At 45.1% G+C, this 18,075-nt stretch overlaps 1 protein-coding gene across 1 annotated transcript in view; it reads left to right on the forward strand.

The window, feature by feature from the left end:
• LOC136299804 (vasoactive intestinal polypeptide receptor) overlaps positions 1 to 18,075 on the forward strand; it is a 111,754-nt gene that overhangs the window by 26,216 nt on the left and 67,463 nt on the right. Inside the window, exon 2 of the mRNA XM_066201746.1 lies at positions 15,843 to 15,939. Within this exon, the coding sequence (XP_066057843.1) occupies positions 15,843 to 15,939 (97 nt within the window). The remainder of the gene's footprint in view (positions 1 to 15,842; positions 15,940 to 18,075) is intronic.

Here is an 18,075-nt window from a genome sequence, read left to right on the forward strand (position 1 = left end):
TGTCCTAATCTTTGTTGGGTTTTCTTTCTGATAGTTAAAAGAAAAATCCCCAGGATTTCACCTTCTCCTTTTACTCTTGGCAAACTCAACATCATTTTCCTGCAGAATCAGGTCAGCTGAGGTTGGAAGGGACCTCTGGAGCTCACCTGTTACTGAAATTTAGTTTTACCACTTGCATAGCTCCAACCATCAGGTGCTTCCCTGGACCCACAGAGCAAACAGACCCAAATGATTTGGAAGAGAAACTCCTGAAAGGCTCTTCTGCCCAGTCCTGCCAGGCAGTGTTAAACCATCCCCAAGCTATGCTTTGCTTCTAATCCTCATTTGTCTCATTAGAGAGTTCAGTCCCTGCAATTCAAGAGGTTGTTTTTTTTTTTCTTCCCCACATTAAATTGACATCCTTGGGAAGAAATCTTAGTGTTTAGGCACTTGCTGGTTAAGATTGATTACATATTTGCTTTCTCTCTCCCTATGTTTAGCCAGGCTTTTTTTTTTCTTCTTTTTTTTTTCTTTTTTTTTTTTTTTTTTCTTTTTTTTTTTAATCCTACCATGTTTTCCAGGCCTTTAATCATTCCTACAATGCCATTCTCAGTGGTGAGGCAGGGTGTACAACATTGTTCCAGCTACCTGGAAACGAGGTGCAATCCTGCCTGTTCCAAGTCATTGGAAAACTCTGTTTTGAAGTCTCTGAAGACCTCATTTTGTCTTACAATTTACCCTGCAAGCAGGCTGCCAGTGCAAATCCCATGGTTATTATCTGTGAGGGTGATAAGGGGGACACCTGGCTGTGTAGATGAACATTTGCTGCGCAAAAGGGGGAGATGTGGTTCCTCTTTGACCTCAAGGTTCTACACAAGGATAATGTCAGAAGGTGCAAATAATGCAGTTTTCTGCACTACGAGGGCAGTAAAATAAAACAAATCACCCAGGAAGGTTGTGCAATCTCCATTCTGGGAGGTTTTTCTGGGTAGAGAAATCTGTGGCTGAGCAGGAGTAATATTGGTGTGAGTCCAGCTTCAAGCTAAAGGCTGGACCAGCCCTCCTGAGATCCCTTCCAGCCAAATTTTCTGTAATTCAGGGATTAGACAGCACCAGCTACTGCCTGTGGTGTGGTCACCGCCATGCCTCTGCTGCATCCTCTCCTTGGGGGTAACTGGGGTAATCCCTTGGCCATATTTACTGCAGGACAGGTAGTTAAAACAATAAAGAGAAGGGATAACTCACAGCTGTGAGACTTTGCTGTTATGTTGAATGAACTTCCAGCAGCTCTCCAGTGGGGACAGTTGGTTAATCAGGCTGTGGTTGTGTTTGTGGGGGGACAATGACAGTGTCACCAACAAAGGATTGAGTGTTTTTTGAGGCTCAGCCTCTTGCATTCAGCTGCCCAGAGCACTTGGCTGTCTCAGAATTGAGTTTTCAGAGCCACAGATCATTGCTCAGAACCACTGAGAGAGTGTCAGGAGCTCCCTAGGCTATTTCAGCGAAAATGACCACTCTTTTTACTGACTTTGTGCAGGGCTGAGGGTTTTTAAAGCATCCACAGAGGGGCTGAGTGTCAGTCTGACATCACCAAAGAAAGGCACATGGGAACTGAAACCCTGTTGAGCTCACAGGGACACCTGAGAGCCTCCTCCTCTGTTTTCCCATGTTACAGCCAGTGTTTGAAAGGCACACAAGATGAAGCATAAAGAAGAAGGGCTGATTTCTTCCCAGCAGTTTTGCTTCCCTCCTCTCTCACCCTCCTGGAGGTGACTGCTGTGGAAGGAGTTGTTCCCTGTGCTCCTCACTGATATCCTTGCTGCTCAGCATGCTGCTCCCTGCCTCTCAACTAATCGATTTTACACACTTGAAGGAGCTTTGGAGAGTCAGAAAAACTTTTTTGCATTAGTTTCGTGCTTGCTTCCTCAGAACCAAAGTTGAATTTAGTTGCTTTTTCTTTTTTCCTATTTTTTTTAATTTTCCTTTTTTATTTTTCTCTTCTCTTTCCAGTCATGAAATTGTAGCCATGCTGCAGGACTGTAGTTTCTGGGGGAGTTCCCAAGTGTTATTGATGTCCTGATTTGATGTGACCAAGGGATGCTGGGGTAGAGCCAGGAAAGATCCAACTCCTGATGGAAAGGTGCCAGGCAGGTAGGGGCTGCTGAAGCAAGGAGGAGGTGGCTGTACAGGGCTGATTACTGTAAAGGCACCATCAGCATCCTTTCAATTATCCCTCTCTGTCCCTTTTCAAGGATGTTTGCCCCATCTTTAGCTGTAGGCAGATCTGGATTGGCCATTTTCAGGTTGTGTGCACACAAGTGATTAAAAAAAAAGCTGTTTCCACCCCCTGTCATGGGCAGGGCACCTTCCACCATCCCAGGTTGCTCCAAACCCATCCAACCTGGCCTTGGACACTTCCAGGGATGAGGAATTCACAGTTTTGCTGGGCCATCTCCTTCATTTCCTTCCAGTTTTATTAATCCTTGTGTCCATTGTTATGGCAGTCACTCCTTTTAGCACAGAATCAGACTTTTTACGGAGGTTCGGAAAGTTTAACTCCACTGACTTTCATCTCTCCCCCCTCCAAAAAAAAACCCAAATCAAACAATTTCCTTATAAAACAACCCTAAAAGTGTTATTGCCATGATTTACTTTCAATAAACCACATTTTCAGTTTTGTCCCCATCTCCATTTGCTGCCACTTTCCATCACTCTCTCTCGAGTCGTGTTCAAAAGTCTTGTGTATTTAACCCAGATTAACCTGCTGAGCGCTGTCTGGATCTTTTTCCCCCTCTCCTTCCTACATATAAAAAAAGCTTTACTATTGTTGACTTTCAGCCAGATGGTGCCACTCCCACCATCCCATCTGAGCACGTTTTTCCTGTCTGAGTGGCTTCCACCTCACATCAGCTCCCATTCCCCTTCACACCCAGCCCTGTTGTTCTCAATTATTTGAGTTAAATCATTTTCATGTGTAACTACTCCAGTTTGCATTAGTAAAATTATATTTTCACCTCCAGTTCTTTGGAGAAGCCAGTGAACAGAAGCTGGGGTGGGGCTCAATGTGAGTTCTCCTTTTTTTTTTTTTTTTTTTTGGTGCTATGTTTAGCTTTCTCTTGAATTTCAGCTCTTTGCATAGTAATCTCACTTGGTTTTGTTCCTGTTGTTCTCTTTTTAGCCCTGTTGCTCAAAGGCATTTTCTGCTCAGCTGAGTTGATCCTGACAGCCAGGCTGAGACTTCTAGCGATGCTCAGAGGTTTTCTGCTCCTCCTGCTGCTCTAAACATTGTTTTCTTTCCAAGATCCTCTTCCCAGGCGTCCCGATCACTGATGCCCATCTCAGGTTTTACCTTCCCAACTGCCTAATCTGTTGTTTTCCTCGTATCCAATATTTCTAAACTGAGGTTTGAAGTCTTCCTATTGTTCGCATGGAAAAAGGGCCCAGCTCTTTTCTTTCCCACTCCGTTTTCCACATGAATTCTCCCTTTTTCTGTTTGCCCTTTGCTGGCAGAGCACGGTGTTTTGAGGAGACCGTTTCAATATTTCATATCTCTGGCAGATGTGGACATCAGTGTAAACTGGCACATGGAAAGGTCTTTTAGAGACATTCAAACTCTGGGAACAGAGAGTGTGAAGTATTTGGCAGGGGGAGGTTGTTACTGCTTTGTCTGTTTTCTTCTATAAGGAAGGAATTTTTGGAGACAGAGAGACCAACCTGACAGTTTTGCTGTGGGTTTTTTGGTGGGGTTTTTGGGGTTTCCTTATGTTCTTTTGAGTTTGGAAGGGGTTTTTTTGGTTGGTTTTATGTGGAGTTGTTTTTTGGGGTTTTCTGCTTTGGTTTCTCCATCTGTCAAAAGACATTAAAGACACAACCTTTGTAAAACATTGAGATCTACAGCCAGTGGCATCACCTGAGAGAGGTCTGGTGATGCTGTGCCACTGAGGTTTGGGTTTGCCATCAGAGCACTCAGTTTCTGTGTCCTTTGTGCCCTTCTGTGTTTTCCCTTTCAACCAGACAAAGCAGAAACATCTTCCCTCTAATCTCTTTCCCCCATCTGTGCTGTTAGCAGGTAAGGAATGGCAAAAGGAAATGCCCGGGGGGAATAAAGCAGAATTAATTCTCTTCCTGAACTTTAGGTTCACCACAACCTGGTGCACAGTCTGAGGGGGCTGGAAGTTGACTTTGTTGGGGCATGGATGGGAAGCAAAGCTCTCACCCAGCAGCCAGGCTGGGGTGGGGAATCCCTGCAGGAAGCAAGAGGGTTTGATCCTTGCTTCCTTAAGGCTATTGGAAAACACTTTCCTGGTCAAGCCTCCCCATGGCCCATCCCTGGAAATGTCCAGGGTCAGGTTGGATGAGACTTGGAGCAACCTGGGATAGTGGAAGGTGTCTCTGCCCATGGCAGGATGTTGGAATGAGATGATCTTCAAGGTCCCTTCCAACTCAAACCACTCCATGATTCCGTGTTTAAAACAGAATGGATGCTGCTGGTGGATTGTTTGGGTTTGTAACGTGGATATTTCCATCTTCGGACCCTTCACTGGGATCCTCTGTCCCACCTGGCGCCCAGCTGTGTGCTCAGAAATATCTGTGGTGGGGATGCAGCCCTGCCACAGCATCCCTCCATGAGCACCGTGGTGAGGAAGGTGGTGGGAGCTGTCAGAAGATTTAAACGTGGCCCTCAGGCTCTTGGGGAGATGTCAGGGCTCTCCTCAGGTGGAAGAGCTGTGTGTGTGCCTGGTTCAGACACTGTGGGCGAGTGTGTGTCATGTCCTGTTTGTTACCTTTCCCTCTGTGTTTCAGGCTCTTTAGGCTCACGTTACAACCTGTTCAACCTGTGGCTTTAACTCCGTTTCAGGCACCATTCATACACTTTTGGAATTTTGAATTATTCAAATTTTTAACGATTCCTGTGAATTATTTTTGAATTTTGAATTATTTTGAATTATTCCCGTGTCTTCATACTGACCCTACACACAGGACTGAGCAGGGGGAGTGCTGATAGTTTTGTTTACTGAGTCCAGTAATGTTTACTCCTCCAGGACTGTTAAATTCGTCCTAAAATCTGCAGCCAGGCTGCTAAGTCCTGGTGAGAATGTCCCTCTTCAGCAGCTGCTCAGATCCATGATGTCCTCCTCTAGGTTCACTGGCCTTTGGGCACAGGAGGGTTATCAAAAATGTCTTAACTCAAAGCTGGCAAACTTAAATGTAATCAGGAGCTTTCCTCTAGGAGATCCCTGGACAATCAGTGCTCTCCAGCACGTTCTGTCCTTCTGGATCAGCTCTGTCCATGTGTCCATCCTGTGCAGGATCTTTTCACCTGCTCTCTGCATGTTTTTCCCCATTTTTGTGAATCCTTTTTCTCCATGGTAGCATTGCTCCCCGTGGTTTTGCTCTGCTTCACTCATTTTACTAATGGCTTGTCCTTTTGTTTCCCTCCCTCCTCCAAAGGAGGGGTGGCCCTGTCCTGATTTTTGTCAGAGAAGCTCTTCAGCTTGGAGTGGCTCCAAACCACTGGGGCCCTCTTGACTCCCTCGTTTTTTAGGAACAATGAGTTTTCCTTTGTCCCCAGGCTGGGAGCTCATCCCAGCATGTCCTTCTTCCTGGAAGGCACACCTGGATGCTTCAGACCATCTGTGAAGAACCATTCACCAGAGGGCTCTGACAAAAATGCTTTATAAACCCATGAGTAATGTACTCATCCAGAGCCTTGACTGAACCGCTTCTGCTCCATCTGAAAGAGGGAACATTCCTTTTTTTTTTTTTTTCTCAGTGTCTGAATGAACCAAACTCATCTTGTGCCCACACCTTTGTAATTTTTGTGCTCCTCTTTGTAGGGAAGCAGCCCTTTGAGAGAGAATTCTTTGAAATGAGACGTGTTCCTGGATTGTTCCAGGAACATACCTGGATTTTCACAGAAAGATCTGAATAGTGGCACAAACAAGCCCTGTTTGGGGCCACTTGCTTGGAATGGAAGTGATGCACGAATAGTAAAATCATCCTGGAATTTCTCTTAGGTTGGTTGGATAAAGGATGTGGAAGGTAGCCAGGAGGGTTAAAACCTTATCCCAGCCTGTGTTATAGAAGGGCACTGTGGTGACTGCTGGATAACACAGCCCACAGGAAGGATTATTTAATGCATTTCCTTTTTCTTGTTTCTATTTCCTCCTGGTTGCCCTTCAGGATGTGATGGTGACATTAAACTTTCCACTCTTCCAGGCTGCTCCAAGCCCCATCCAGCCTGGCCTTGGACACTTCCAGGGATGAGGCAGCCACAAATTCCCTGGGCAACCTGTGCCAGGGCCTCACCAGCGAATAATTTCCTTCCTAATATCCAATCAAAATCCACTCTCTTTCAGTTTAAAGCTGTTGTGTAACACTTCCCTTTGCTGTCCTTACTTGAGTGCATGAAAAAAAAAAAAAAAAAAAAAAAACAACAAAAAACAAACAAACAAACAAAAAAGAACAGTGAGAAGCTGTGGACAGGATTTGCCTCCTCTCCAAACAGCCCCAGAGCTGCAGGTGAAGTTGGTGCTTATCCAGCTCTGAGGGTTTCCAGCAGTGTTACAGAGCAAGCCTGGTGTCTGTCACTCCAGCCCTTCCTTTCCTGATGGTCTGGCCACTCTGGGTTCACACTGGATTTCTGGACACTCCCAGGGCTTTCACTTCCCCTAAAAGCGAACAGGAGCTGCCAGTGTTTGTGACCAAAACTGTGGTTCCTCAAACCAAACCACTGCAGCTTTTCTGAAAACTCGAGAATGCCCAGTTTGCTTTATCCAGCTCCCTGGTTATAAATAATACCCAAAATCCAGCCTTGCAGGAGGCCTGTGGGGTCCTGTTTTCCCAGGGTTTTGTGTATGTGACGTGTATGCACAAACCCCAGGCAGTGGGGGAGGTCTGGGGTACGACTGGATGTGAAGAGAAACCTCAGGGACTTCCCTGTGGCTTTGATCAAGCTCTAATTTTGTGACTGAACTCCTCCTTGCCTGCTTATGGGTTCTTCTGGACAACCTGCCTGGCTCAACCCTGCTGGATTTGGGATCCCCCTCTGCCATTCCTCCCATCCAAAATGCCTTCTAGATTTTTGGAGCCATCTGACCAGATCTGAGGTGGACGTGCTATGGGGAGACATCAGGGTTGAATTCAGGAGGAAAATGAGGCTCAGGTGGCACAGCTGGAGTGAAGGAAGGGCAGAGGAGAGCAGGCAGGACTGGGTTGGGGCACTCTGTGGTTGCCCAGGGAAAGAATCAGGGCTGGATGGATGGAGACTGTCAGGAGTTGGGATCTGAGGTTTTCCAGCCCCTTCTGAGCTTGCATCAGAATTAGGAAACGTTTTTCCTGTGCACAGCGGTGAAGAGGTGGCTGCTCAGGAGATGACTCAGGGCTGGATGAGCAGAAATTCAGGGCAGTGTTAGCAGGTTACCTGCACATTCTGCTGGAGCCAAGGAAAGGCCTTTCCTGAACAGCAGCATGTCAAAGTGGGGAAAAGAAAAAAAAACAAACACCAAAACAAAACAAAAAAACCAACCCCCCCCCCCAAAAAATACCCCAAAGAACAAAGCCAAAAAATAAAACAAACAAGCAAACAAAAAAAACCCCAAACCCTACCCCCCCAAAAAAAAATAACAACCAAAAACACACACACACACACACAAGAGCAAACCAAAAAGCAACAAATGAACAAATTAAAGCATTCAGGAGTATTCACTCAACTTCTTTATAGGGATCCCACCAGGTACCATCTCCACCTGCTCATGGAGAATACCAGGGGAGGATGGGACTGTCTGGATGGGAATGATTCTGTGTAGATGAGCCCAGGTCTGTGGGGTTTGGCTCATTTAATTTTAGATATTGGCAGAGATGGAGCAGTACAGGGCAAGTTTTCTTTTGCGTGTTTTAGACAGTTCCTTCAGTTTTGAGTGACTCATGCCCTGAAAGTTCCTGTTTCTCTCTTCAGGTGGGGAAGGACAATCAGTGTGAAGACAGATGTAGTTGTTTACACTACAGACACATAATTTTTGCCCATGGATCCCCAAATCCTCTTCCTGAGCCCTGGGGGTCAAGGCAGGTCTGGATCTGCATGTCCTTTGTATTCCTGCTGTTCCCGTCATTGACTGAGCAGATGGAGTTGAATTTCATCCACAAGGTTCAAATAGTTTAATGGGTAAATTTTGGAATATTTTTATTAAAAAGAACAGACCTCCCTCAAGCAGGCTTCTTAGACCCAAAGGGAAAAGGAAATTAAAAGTAGCCACTCATCAGTAGCTCAGGGAAAACTACAAGATAATTTGCACTCCAGGTAATAGAGTCCACTTCTTTCTGTCCTTTGCTTCCCTGTCTCTATCAGTTTTGGGATAATTATTGTTGTTCCTCTTTTATTTTCCCTCAGCCATATGAGGGATATTGCAGCCCTTTGCTCTGTACCCTGTAACTGCAGATCTCAGCACTGCTGAGCTCCGTGTTGCAGCATCCCTCTATCCCTGCACCAGCCTGGATTCAGACCCTCACTCTGAGCTTCCTGGAGAGGAAACTCATCCCTGGCTGCTCCAGCTGATAATTCAAAGCAGGAGGTGCTTACCCAGCCATCAGAGCTGTCTCCTGCTCGTTTGGATTCACTCAGGTGCTGCCTCTCTTTTGGCTGTGGGTCATAACTGAAATTCCAGGGTGTCACTTCTTCCTTAAAAACTCCAGTTCAGCTCTTCTTTTTCCAGCAGAGGCATTTGCAAGCTTGTCCCTAAGGAGTTAAAGGGACACAGCTGCTCAGCTGCCCCTTTCCTCTGGCTCTCCAAGCCCTGTGCAAAAGACTCCTTTTTTTCCCTGAAATTCCAACCCCTCCCACAGAAATGGGACAAATCAGACCAAAGGAAGGCTTAGAGCTGCTGGATTGATTTGGCCAAGTTGCCTTTGTTTGACAGGGCCCGCTTGGATGAGCTGGGGAAAGACATCTGCTTTCCTCCTCAAATGACGGATCTGTCATTGGCAGGATTATGTTTGGCAGGAAGATGAAGTGGAGTGGTTTGAACAGCTAAGTGGGAGTCAGGAGAGTTGGGCATTTGCCTGGACCTCTTTTATTTGGAAAAGTCTCCCAAGGACACGTGCTGCTGCCTGTGGTCCCTCACTGGTGATTGGTGACAGAGAAATTTATTCACAAGAGAGGTCACAGGGGAAAACAACTTTTCTCTGTTTAAAATTCACTGGGTTTGTAAATCCTCCTGGATCGATCCTACAAAGGGCACATGGGAGGTTTGGGGTGTTTTAAACTTGGATTTATCTCCCATTCTGTCTATATTACTGATATGTAAAATTTACTTCCCCACATTGTCACGACATTTGTAACATGGTTTTGGATTTACACAAAGGTCCTACAGAAGAGCAAATAATTGTAACTTCATCAATGCTCCCTTTTTTCAAATTTTATTTTCCCCAGACCACCAGAGCTTTTGCAGCTTTTGACAGCCTTATTGGTGGAAATTGTGTCACCCGTCACTATAGGAAAAAAAAAAAAATCCTTGATGTCTTCTCATTCTTGTACTTTCACACTTGATTTGTAATTTTTTTTTGGCTCACTCAGAGGGTTTTTCGGAGTAGAGCTGCATTTTCCTGAAGATGTTTAAAAGGAAAAAAAAAAAAAAGAAAATCTGAAAATCTAGTTTTAAGACAGAGCTGAATGAAGATACGGAAGAAATCAAAACCAGGGTTGTTTTGAGGGAAGTTCCTTCAGTCCTGTGTTCCGACAAAAAATGAGTATGGATGAAAGCCAGAGGGAGGTTACATTTCTGATGCTTGAAATAAGACCTGTCTGCTAAAATCTTTCATTTCCTTTGTGGTTCACATGAGGAAGGGTTAAGAAACTTCATCTCTTCCTCAAGCAGTGACTGAAGTCAAGTTACAGGAACTGTAGGAAGGCAACTTGCCCTTGTCTCTTTGCACTCCTGTTTTCACAGAAGCTCTGGGAAGGTGGGGATGGTGAGAAATTGTCACTCAAAGAAGTAGAAGTGAACCGGTGTCCACTCCCACTGGGCTGAACAGAAACGGGTGAGGGCTGGGATTTCATCATCTGAAATCCCATCGTTTTCACTTCTACTCCCTCTGTTTGACTCCAAATCCTGTTGTCACTGTGGTCACCCTGGTCCTCATCGCTGGAGTCTCCATCCAGCGGTGAGAGGGAGATTCCAGGTGAGAGAGGGATGGAGACTCCAGGTTCCTGCTCCAGGTGATTCCAGGAACACCCTGGGATCAGGAGAAAGGGACACATTGAGGCTCACAGCCCTCCTTCTGTGAATCCCACCTGTCTCTGAGGAGCTGCCACGTGTCCCCTGGAGATTCTGGCCCTGCAGATGAGACTAAACATTTCTGTAGCTCCTCCAGCCTGTGGCAACCCTTGGAATTGTATTTAATTAAGGAGTGTACACAAAGGCTTTATTTGCAGCAGCAGACTGCACAGTAATCCCCTAACAATTCCTGGGATCTGTTGGGAAGGAAAACTCTCATTAATAAAGACTTTGGTTACAACTCCTTGTTCTGTGAGAGTTGCTGCAGAGCTCAGGGCTGCAAGAAATCAGATGCAGAAAATACATTCCCTTCATCTTTCTGCTCAGGGATCAGAGTATGAGTGGGAAAACCCCTGACAAACCCACCACCCCTCTCCACGGGATTTTGGGCATGCCAGTAGGGCTTGGTGAGGGGATCACATTTCAGCTTTACCCATCATGGATATTCCCAAGGAACTGGATTGCAGCTCACCCTCTGATGTTAACATGAGCTAACCAGAGCTTGTCATGCTTTCTGCTTTATATTTACTTTTTTTTTTGGATGTGAAAAGTGAATTCACGTGCTCCTCAGCCCTTTGTCTGTGTGGCCAGTTGCCCACTGCAGTGGAAGAGGCCAAAGCCCAAAATCTCTGCCTTTTCCATAGGAAAAAAACCCAAACAAAGCAACACAACAGAGAAAAAAAAAAATCCTAGAATGGAGAAGTAGTAAAGTGAGTTTGTACAAAGCTGTGTATAAAATCTAATTCAATATTTCCAGGAGGAATAGGCCAAAGAAAGATAATTATTTAGGCTCTCCTCCAGGGAATATCTCCTTTGACAGGCAGGATTTGCAGTTCTTGAGGACTCTTTCCAACCATAAGCATTTTGTCACCTGGGGGGAAATCAAACTTGTTTCCTTGCTCACTAGACACCCTGATGACCCACCAACAAAAAACTCCCCCACTTTCTGTTTCCTAATGATGCCCAAAACTGATATTTTTGGATTATTTTTATTCCATCTGCCTTTGCCAGCGTGTATCAGTGACAGCTGTGACATGTGAGTTATCATTGCTGTTATCACCGAGGAGGTTGAAGGAGGGTTGCTGTGATAAAGTTATTTATTTACTCCTTTAGTTAATGTGCAAAATGAGCCATAAACTCGAAATCCTCCAGTGTGGATCTGTTTGTTGACCTTGATTGAGTTAAAGGTCTGTGGACATTAAATTCACACATCACTGGCCTTTTCCAGCTAAGTGCTGGGTGTTTAAGTTTGAAGCCATCCAACCACGGGTGGTGGAGTGGGATGAAAGCCTTCAGAGCTGGTGTTTGCTTGCTCTCTGTGGGCTCAGAGGAATGGCAAAAAATCAGGTCAGACTAAACACAGAGCTCTGACTCAGCTAAAACTGAGGCTAATGTGTCCCACTGACAGAGAAGCTGAGATACATGCCACTCTCTGTTTATAGAATCATAAAATCATTAAGGTTGGGAAAGATCTCCAAGATCATCGGGAGGAGTCATCAGCCCAGCACTGCCAAGGCCACCACTAACCCATGTCCCCACATGCCACATCTACGTGGCTTTTAAGTGTCTCCAGAGGACAGTGACTCAACCACTGCCCTGGGCAGCCTGTGCCAGGGTTAAACCTTTCGGTGAAGAAATTTTCCCAAATATCCAAACTAAACATCCCCTGGTGCACCTTGAGGCCGTTCCCTCTCCTCCTGTCCCTGTTCCCTGGGAGCAGAGCCCGACCCCCCCAGCTGTCCCCTCCTGTCAGGGAGTTGTGCAGAGCCACAAGGTCCCCCCTGAGCCTCCTTTTCTCCAGGCTGAGCCCCTTTCCCAGCTCCCTCAGCTCCCCCTGGTGCTCCAGACCCTTCCCCAGCACAGTTCCTTTCACTGGATTTGTTCTAGTCCTTCAAAGTCTTTTTCGTCATGAGGGGCCAAAAACTGACCCCAGGATTGGAGGTGTAGCCTCAGCAGGGGACAATCCCCACCCTGGTCCTGCTGGACACCCCATTCCTGATCCAATCCAGGTGCCACTGCCCTTCCTGCCCACCTGGGCACACCTGAGTGTCGTTGTAGGAAAGAGAGATGTTGTTGTAAGAAAGATGAGACTCCAAATATTTCAGAAGGCAAAGAGCATAGGAAAAAGACTTTTATTGTCTAATTCTTACTACCTTTTATTAGGTGTCCTGATACAGACTTAACATGGTTGGTGAATAGGAACGACACCTCTCTAATCCCATGGGTTAAACTAGAGAAAAAAGAGCAAAACACCACCTGGAGAAAGATTGTTTTGAGAAGGGAGAGTTGTTTGCCAAGATTGTTCTGAGAAGAAGCTTTCTTGAGAATTTTTTCCTTGAGAAAATGTTAGCAGCTGCTAGCAGGCTAAAAATCTCTCAGGCCCAGAAATATCAGCCCCACACCTGAGCTCACGTTCACCTGCTGCCAGCAGCACCCCCAGGTCCTTTTCCAACCCCTCTGCCCTCAGCCTGAAGTTCTGCCTGGGGTTGTTGTCAGCACCCACCTTCCCTAAAAGCTCACAAGTCAGTACCAGCACTGCAAAATCCAAGATCTTCTATATTCCAGTATTTTAGCTGCTGGACACTCCTATTAAAAAAAAAAAAAAAAAAAAAAAAAAAAAAAAGAAAAGAAAAAAAAAAATTTCTATGCATAATCAAGTTTACCTGAGCCTGTCACAAGCCCACATTTCAATACAGAGCCTCATTTGTTTTTTCAAAGGTGGTAAAATCAGTTACTCAAAAGTAAATATTGGGCAATTGAGGTGAATATAAAATTATCCAGTTCAGGCGTGAGATTTTAGTGAATGAAAGAAGTGGCAGTGAAGTATTTGTTAATGGGCTTGGTGTAAAATCTACTGCCTAAAAAAATCAGATATATTATAGAACTACAGAGTGCTTTGCCAGCCCTGATCAAAGTCAGAATAGTATGAATTAATTTATAAAGTGAAAACCAGAGGTATTTATAGATGTGAGATGAATTTGGCAAACATTTAAGTCCAGAGAGTTAAAACTTCCCTTTGAAAAAGTCAGAATGTTTTGAAAACATTTCAATCTTTATTTTTCCAGCAAGTGTTCTGCAAATCTCTCACGCTTCCCCTCGTGCTTTTTTAAGGTTAAAATAAAATGGCAAGAAGCACTGTAAATCAAAACAAAATAAATCTATGGTATTTCAGATGAGCCAAGATGAAATTTCCAAAGATCTGTTTCCCTTTGGGGAAAAGAAATATTTGAGAATGAAGACAACTCCAAATGATTCCCCTTCTTCCAGTGTTTGTATTTTTATTTATTTTTAATTTGACTAGAAAACCACATAATTAGTTGTTTATACACTACTAATCAGGGCCCATTCCTAACCTAAAGGAAATTAAAATATGAACCAGGCGTGGCATGAAACAGGGAAGAGAGCAGGGTAGGTTAATAGGAAATGGTGAGATTAATTTAATGTGCTAAATTATTTTATAATTCTAACCCAAATCTACATCAAACAATTGTTCCTTCAAAGGACTGCTGGATTTTTTTGTCTTAAAACCTTGACTGGCAAATAAATGAACAGAGCAATAACTCATGCATTTTAAAACAAGACAGGATTTTTTTTTCCTCTGCCTATTTCTGATGAAAATATATGATTATACCAAAGCCCTCAAGAGGGGACACTGAATCAATCACTTCTTACTGGCAGAGGTTCCTCCTGTGTCCTCGTGATCTGATCCTGAAGTTCACCCCACAGATGTTTTTTCCCACATTACATTTAACAGTGACAGTATAAACTCAGGCCAAGGCTCTGCTCTCCTGACATCATTCCCTTCTCTCCACCCTCTTTGCAGCTGGATTTCTGAGAAGTGTTCTCCCTGTTGAATGCCCTTTCCAATCTCTTTAAAAGAGATGGGGTTTGGAGCAGCCTCAGTTTGTGGCCATAGCAATGGCCAGGGTGTCCCCTTCGAGCTGGGGGCGCGGTGGTGACAAGGGGACACTGAGACGTGTGAGCTCCCAGCTCCTTTTTCTGGAGTAAAAATCACCATTTCCACGTTTTATGGTTGAGGCAGTTCATGAATTGCACTTTATGAGGAGTCCACACTTAATTACCTGAGCATTTATGGCCACTGTTGTACTACAAACACAACTTGATTAGGGCTGACTGGGGAGAAACCACTCGAGGGGGAAAAGCCTTGTCACTGGGAATTTCCTGCTTTTTAGCTCCTTGATCTTCTAATCTGCATCAGAGATTCCGTCCTTTCCTTGAGTTGGGGTTTGTTGTGCTTTGAATTAGCGCGAGAGCCAGGAGACAGGGAATAAGCCATGAAGCACAGATCCCACTGCTCCTGGCATGAATATTCAAGCTGCTGTCTCCCTGCCCTACATAGCTGGTGGTGTTGGTTAACCAGGAAGGGTTTGCAGAGCGTAAAGCAGCAGAATTGCCCCTGATCATCAGAAAAAAAAATAGGTTGTGGGTTTCTTTTTTTCTAAGGAAACGGAGGGAAACAGTGGTTTTTCAGCTGGCTCTGGATTTCTCTCCCTCCTCTTGAGCAAATGTTTGGAGATGTTTGGAGACAACCAGAAAAGAAATCAAAAAGAAATATGAAACTAAATCAGATATCATACTTGTGCCTTACTACTTCGTTGTTTGCCTTAAGTAACGCGATCCTGCCCATAAGTCAACCAAAAACCAATGTCTGGATGACCTTGGCCGACGCATCAGGCCTGGATATCATTTGTTTGACCTACTCAAGTCCAGAGAAACCATTCTCAAGCTGCCGGGTCAGCTTACCGGTAGACATTTGGCCAATACCAAAAAAATGTCTCTCCAGATCTTTCACGATTCATCATGAATCCCACTGAGGGATGGGGTGTCTGGACCAAATTTCTCCCCAAAGCACCCTATGAACCTCAAGAATTTGGAACCTTTGGCTCAGTGAAAATGGATTTTTGCGTAATATTTGATTTTCCTGGGTCAAAACAAAGTAAAGGCACAATTACGGATGTCACTCCAAATCATGCCTTGCACAGAAATGTGACCAAAAAATTCTGTAAAAGGCTGAGTGCGTACTGGAATTCTGGAAACTTAGATTTTGGGGGTTTGGTGTAATGCATGTGAGTGAAGATGGAGGGCTTTGGGTGTTGTCTGAGTCCTTCTTCTTCACCTTCTTCTTCTTCTTCACCTTCTTCTTCCTCCTTCTTCATGGGTTTGGGTGGTTTTCTGTAACTGGGTGAAAAAGGTCCACATTGCTGGCCTTGGATGGTCATTATTGGGTCAGAAATATAAATAATACAGGTGTGACCTCGTTGTTGGGTAATTATCATTTAAATAACCTTGGAAAGAGTTAGAAGCTCTCCATTTTACCTTTGTTTTCTAACTTGCTAGCGGGAGCTGTGCACAGATAAGAAATAATAAACATCCAAGTCCGAACTCGACGTCTGCGCTTCCCGCGTATTAATCCTGACCTGGGCAGAGGAAAAGAAACCAGAACTGTATCAAATGTAACATCTGTGCAATGGTCCTGGAGAACTCCAGCTTGCTCTGGAGGCCATGAATCGCCAGGAATGCCTCCCTGAGGATGGGCTTTGCTCACTGTGTCCTTCTGTTCCCCCCCTGCAGGCATCCAGCACGCGGCCGGAGTGCAGCATCATGCAGGAGATCGAGGAGGAGCGCAGCCAGTGCCTGGCAGAGCTGACCTGGGACAACCAGACCTCAGGTACGGCAACACTCCCTGCCCAGCAAACCCACATCCCCCAGCCTCACAGCTGCCTTGTCCTGGCCATTTCCCAGCCCTTCTGGAGCTAGGATTCCTCCAGCTGCTCTTCAGGAGGGAGAGAAATGGGTGCTTCCAAAGCACGGTTCAGTCAGCCAGGAGTTCCAGCAGCTCTGCAGGTTCTCTTGCAGCCTCCTGGAAAGCCTAACTGAGGTGTTTCAGTGGGTTTAATCACAGTTGTCCACCTCTCTGAACTGGAATTTTCCCAATTTTTCCTTGGGAACTGAAAGCCTGAAGTTCTTCCAGGCCTTGGATTACTGCAAGAGAAGTCATTGTGACCTTGTCCTTCAATTGAACTGCCCTCCTTTCCCTATGCCAAAATTGCTCCAGTCCTCATGGTGAAGCAGAGGATGCTCCAAGGCCATGGAGAATTTCTGGAGCTGGGACAGGCAGCTGAGATCCTCTCCTTGTTCGTTGAGCTTTCACCACACTGAGAAATCCCTCTGGAAGGGTCTTCGCTCTCCTTAACCCTCTTCCTGCTTCGATGATCTGGAAAGTAGGAAGGTTTTGGTGCTGCCCCATCTCATCCCACCCCATTATCCCGTCCCATTATCCCATCCCACCCTGTCCTTTAGCGTAGCAGTCAGAGTCCCAAGTTAAGGGATCCAGTTGGATCTCTCCCCCTCCAAATGCCTCTCTCAAGTTACCAGCCCCATGTCTGTCAGTGAAAGGTATATGGGCACCCAGGTGAGACTTCCAGGATCCCAAAAGAAGGGATCATTTTTCTTGGAAAAGGGCTGGGAAGATGAATCTCAAATCCCACTTGAGATTTTCATCCCTCCTCCCAAAAGAGGGAAAAGTGGAAGAGGAAGCTCTCCATTGGCTATGTTTGCAGCCAGGCCACAGACTGAAGGGCTGTTCTGATGGAACAGAATCCTGGGACAAGCTGATCCCAGGAGGAGCTTCACTGGATGCCAGGAAAGCTTTTGGCCCCTCTTTTTATCTACTAAGGGATGGTTGTCTTCGATTTGGAAGCTGTTTCAAGTGTCCCTGTACTGTTAAATGGAGCCTTTTGAAGAAATGTTCCTCTGGAATCCAGTAAAGGGAGAACTCAGGGTGGATAAAAGCCTTCATCTGAAAGCCAGCTAAATGCTTCATTTCATTTTCATGGATATTTAAAGAAATTAAATTAAATACAATACTTAAAAACTTAAAAGGAGAATAAATAATTGAAGTGATGACACTTTTTCTGCTTTTCCAGAATGTTTTTTCTAATTGGAAAGTTTGATCCAAAGCAGCTTTTCTTTTTTTTCTGTAACAACAGAACTAAACCAATGCAAGTGTCTTTCCCAGTTCTGAAGTAAAGACACACAGCCATGTTTCAAGTCATTAATGCCCAAAGCAAGTACATAGAAATCCTTTGGAGAGTTTTTGGGGTTTTTTTCCCAATGGAATGCTGAAATATCAGGCTGGGATAAATCTGCATTTCCACCAGTCACTACATGTGAATTGGGTTGATTCAGAAATTGCGGTTTTGAGCTCAGGAAAATGGTTTTGTCCATGGAGACAGTACTGGAACTGAAGTGACAGGACAAGGAGGAATGGCTTCAAACTGAAAGAGAGCAGGTTTAGTTTGGATAATAGGAAGAAATTCTTTCCTGAGTGGGTGATGAGGCCCTGGCACAGGTTTCTAGAGAAGCTGTGGCTGCCCCTGGATCCCTGGAAGTATCTAAGGCCGGGTTAGACAGGTCTTGGAGCAAACTCGGATAGTGGAAGGTGTCCCTGCCCATGGAAGAGGGTTGGAAGGAGATGATTTTAAGATGCCTTCCTTTGTGGAATGCAGCTGGCATCCATTTACCCCAAAACATCAACAGGTATTTAAGAGCTCAATACCTGACTTTATTATCCAGACACTCACAACTGCCCTGGAGGCAACAGAAAAAAACCAGAATTGTTGGCTCTTAAATCTGACATCTGACTGTGGATGAATGTATGGAGAGTTCTGTCATGTCCTCTGTGGACAGATAATTTCCAAGTGCCTATACAGGATGCATTTCCCCTTCGGAGTGATCTCAGCATGTGAGCACAAGTAGGTCAAAGAAGGTGTTTTTCTGGAATGGGGCTCCATAACTCAATAAA

Source organism: Chamaea fasciata, unplaced genomic scaffold, assembly GCF_029207755.1.
Source record: "Chamaea fasciata isolate MVZ Bird 193981 ecotype frontalis unplaced genomic scaffold, bChaFas1.0.hap1 SCAF_1, whole genome shotgun sequence".
NCBI lineage: Eukaryota > Metazoa > Chordata > Aves > Passeriformes > Sylviidae > Chamaea > Chamaea fasciata.